The 4376-nt window shown below is 49.2% G+C and overlaps 1 protein-coding gene across 1 annotated transcript in view; it reads right to left on the bottom strand.

Annotated features, from left to right (window-relative positions):
- The window catches only part of mtcl2 (microtubule crosslinking factor 2), a 61747-nt gene extending 57590 nt beyond the window's left edge, over nucleotides 1-4157 (bottom strand). The window contains exons 1-2 of the mRNA XM_083676025.1: nucleotides 3013-4157; nucleotides 142-366 (exon numbers count right to left, since the gene is read on the bottom strand). Coding sequence (XP_083532151.1) covers nucleotides 142-366; nucleotides 3013-3918 — 1131 coding nt within the window. The 5' untranslated portion in view covers nucleotides 3919-4157. The remainder of the gene's footprint in view (nucleotides 1-141; nucleotides 367-3012) is intronic.
- Between the last annotated feature and the right edge of the window lie 219 nt (nucleotides 4158-4376).

Here is a 4376-nt window from a genome sequence, read left to right as displayed (position 1 = left end):
CACACACACACACACACATACACATATACACAAACACAACCTCTCTCTTTCACACACACACACACACACACACACACACGCACACATATATATATATATACATAGATACAAACACAACCTCTCTCTTTCACACACACACACCTTGACGTCCTGCTCCAGGGTGCGTATAAGCTCCCCGTCCACCTGTCCGGTCTGGGCCACGCGGAGGCTGCGTCTCTCTGCCTTGCGGAGGCGGTACTGCAGGATGCGGCAGGTCTTGTTGGCCTGTTCAAACTGGGCCCTCAGTTCCTGGAGTTGATACACATCCTCCTCCAGGTACATGTCCCTCATCTCCAACATTTCTGAACGCAGCTCCTCCATCTCATCCTGGGGAGGGGAGGGGGGGGGGGGGGTAGAGTGAGGGAGAGAATGACAGAGAGAAGAAGATGGGAGCAGCGAGAGAGGGTGAGGGAGGAAGAGGGAGGGACAGAGAGAGAGAGGATGGAGGGTGGGTGGGTGAGGAAGTACACAGTACAAGGGATGTTGATGAAGATACAAGTAATTGCAGCCATTATAATCATTATCACCACCATCAGAAATGTCGGATCATCGGAGTCATTAACCTCATCAGCATCACTTGCAGGCTTTCCACAGCAGGGGATTACGCTGTGCGTGCTAGTGCATGCCAAGGCCAATTGCTTTTCCACATCACTCCCGGGCTTCAACGGGCTCCAGGCCTATTCGGTGCTTAAAACTCGGGCTTTTAGCCTCCTTTACCCCCCTGGTCCTTATGAAGCCAAACGGGGCTTGGGGAGCGGTTTAGAGCGAGGGCGGGATATTCTTATCATCAAATGCTTTAGTTGGCTCGCGAACTTGGTGGGTGGCAAACATAATCCAATTTAGCTCGCTGTAACGACACAATCGAATGGATTTGAGTAGCGCTGTTTTAAGTTACCAGAACCTGTTGGGAAAACGGAGACTTTGATGTGTTCCTAGTGTCTCCAGAGTTCGCCACCTTACGAACTGCAGAATGTAAACAAACAGGAGGGAGTAGACAGCTCAATTGTGGAAATTCGGGCTTGTTGTTATTGTGTCCTTATTCGCTTATTATGTTTATCATCCTATCAGAGTCGTTAATAAACGTCTTAATCATTAAGAATCTGATACGATTGTATGACTATTAATAAAATCAGTCTTTAGGACAGTTCTAGCACATTGAGCACATAACTGGACCGACCCAGTTGACAGGGAGCTGTTAAGGATAATGTCAAAGCGTCAGTTACAACAGGTTTGTTTTTGCCTTGGCACTCCCTGTTACTACACTTACATAACTAACAGCCGTTTGAGAGGCGCCTTTGCACAAATCATAGTAGCCTACTATACTACACAACTCTCGTCACAGAGGCGTAGTAATAAGCCAGATAAAATATTTAAACGGACGGGAGGACACGGGAAGGGGGGGGGGGAGTGTGTGTAGTCGTAAACGTAACCCTTTTATCGCGGTGATATTATGCGGAGAGAGAGATAGAGAGAGAGGGGGAGAGAGGGAGAGAGAGAGAGAGAGATTTGTCGCTGCCGCTGCCGCTACCGCGCGCTGTCCTACTAGACAGGAGAATATAGGTCACCCACTGCAGCGCGCGTCACGTGGTGCCTCCTCAGTATAAACAATGGTGTGTAGCGTAGAGTGAGGTGGGCGCGTTACTGCAGCATCTGCACGACGTTGGAGACAGGCTATGCCTGCCCTGGCCAACATCTGCACGACGTTGGATAGCATACAGGCTATCCCTGCCCTGGCAGACATCTGCAGAAGGAAAGGCAGACAGTCATGCCGAGGAGAGGAGGGATTACGGAATAAATAAATGAAGATGGGGCGCTCGGGCGTGCTGCTACTACTACAATGTCATGGATGACCTGATTTTTACCCTTAATTAGAGGAGGAGAAAGAAGATGTGACTCTCCTGTGTGTGGTTATGGGGTAATCAGGAAGCCAGTGCAACGGTTATTGTTAGAAATGAATACATTATAGAGGAGGCTATCCTACATTATCAAACAATGGAATTGTGCAGACAACAACCATGCCGCCCTGCGAGTGAAGTGCAATATTTTGTGGGTTAGGGTTAGGCTTAGGCACCAAATGAATAGCCAAGTTGCTTTATATCAAGCCTAGCATACTGTATAGTTTATGTATCCACTATAGGCCTCAATACTACGATTTAAATTGCTGTCACAAGCAATTATAATATCGCTTTGTGAGATCCTAATGTGCTAAAGATAATCTACTCATTCACTTTTATTGTGGACCACTGGTCCGCGCTGAGCTGTATGTGCAATAATAATAATTCGATTAATTCCTGAGCACCCCCCTCTGAGCTGTTAGTCTCTCTGACGCGTGTCAGTGATGATCATATGGGGTGACAGGATGCGTTTAGTCAAGCTGTCTTTACCGCGTCACCGTAATCCTCCCGCGCGTAAAAAGGGGAACGCGCGCTGCAACCACCTGCACCTGCGTGTGAAGGGACCCACCTCTGCTAACCCTAACCCTCACCCTAACTCTGTGTTGATCATTCACTTAAACAACACCTACAACAGCTGAGACAACAGTGTGTTTGTATTCAGAGATAACAATGTTGACCACCATCGAAGCCTCCTCTCTGTGGCTTCAAAAGATTTGTTTGGACTAGGAAGGTAGCCTATAGTCAAGCAATCAATCACTCTGCAAATGTTAGATGTGGCCAATACAAGATGGCAGAGATGGCGCTTATGGAGTTTTAATCAGAGGTGATACATATGGTTTGTCATACTGACTATTCTGGTTCTCATGATGTGTTTTTGTAGACCTGTGTGTTGTTGTTGTTGTTTTGGGTCTTGTTATTGATGCGCCCAAGGCTCTATGCCACCAACTCTGAACGGGAATATTGGAGAGCATGTCTTTGTTTCTTTTAGGAATGATAATTCCTATGAATTGGCAAAATACAAGAGTTTGGAAGATGAAGTAGCCTAAATATATGTTAGAATGCAAAACGTCTCGCTTACTTTTAGGTAATCATTTTCTGATCTTAGTTCCTCGATTTCCCGGACGAATTCCTCATGCATGCCGTCCATGAACTCCTCTGTGAGGTCGGAGAAGGCCAGGGAGGTGCTGGCAGGCACCCGGCTGTCGAACGAGGTGAGAGAGCGTTCATCTCCGGGAGAGATGCTCCCCTCCCCGGTTTCCACTCCCAGAGAGAGCCTGTCTTTCTCCACGGGGGTCTTGGCATGATGGTCACTACGACTAGCCCTCTCTGACGGCCCGTATCCGCAATCCCTGCTCGGTTTCTCGCCCCCCCGGCTGCTGGATTCGGTGTCACTACTCAGAGCGTCAGTGGAGAGCTTGTTCTCCTCCGAAGCGCAATCGGAGAGCTCTGAACTGCTGTCCGTTGGCGACAGCTTCCCCGGGGCGCAACCGGAGTCTTTGCTCAGGTCGTCGGAGGCGTTGCTGGCATCGGATACCTTCCTCCGGCCGCTTTTCATTGATTTACCGCTGCTCTTCTGGGCACTGGCAACCGATATTGTGGATTTACCGGTAAGTTTTCCTTTCTCTGATTTGGTCTCCTTTCCGCCACCGGGACTGCGCCTAGACACCCGGCTCCCCAAATGTATGGATCCTGGTTTAACACTAAGGGTCGGCGTACCGATGCCTCCTCTGATCTTGGTGAGGGACCAACCAGCCACATCCTTCGGTCGAGCGGGAGACGGAGCCCGGTTGATTTTCTTCTTCTCGCCCGGTTGTACAGGCGGCACTACGGGCTGCTGCTCAAACTGGTGCTGCTGTTGAGGCTGCGCCTGCCCGCTGTCGCCGCCGCTCTCGGTCGCCCCGCTTTCCATTTTTTGCCTGAGCCTCCGTTCCTTGGGCGAGACAAAGTGAGTTGGTGAATTAACATCAGCCTTTGTCTTTGTCATTCATTCCGCTTTGACAGCTACAGAAAAACAGAAACGAAACCTCTTAGATAAGAGGCACAAGTTTTAGCCGTTATCTCACAACTGCAAACAAATAAGCCTTAGCAATCCCCAATAGGCCAGATGCAACAGCGCGCAGAGTTAGGTATCAGTGGTAAACAACAGGAATAGGATAGCATACTAATATTTTCCGAGTTTTAAATAATTAATTCCGTTTTGAGCCTGTATTTTCTCGTACTCTCTCTCTCTCTCTCTCTCTCTCTCTCTCTCTCTCTCTCTCTCCGTGATTCCCTCTCGCCGGTGCAGCCAAAGTGAGGAACAGAGCGGTAGTGTGCTCGCAGGATGGTGTTTCTCTCCGCCCAGCTCTAGCGGTTCTGTCTGTGACGAATCCCTGTCTGGAAGCTCAGCAACACTAAAGCTCTCTGCTGCCACCCCGACTGGTAGATGGTTTCAAGAAGCGC

Source organism: Argentina silus, assembly GCF_951799395.1.
Source record: "Argentina silus genome assembly, chromosome: 8".
NCBI classification, from domain to species: domain Eukaryota; kingdom Metazoa; phylum Chordata; class Actinopteri; order Argentiniformes; family Argentinidae; genus Argentina; species Argentina silus.
Note: the sequence above shows the minus strand (reverse complement) of the source record. Positions and strands in the feature narration are given on the sequence as shown.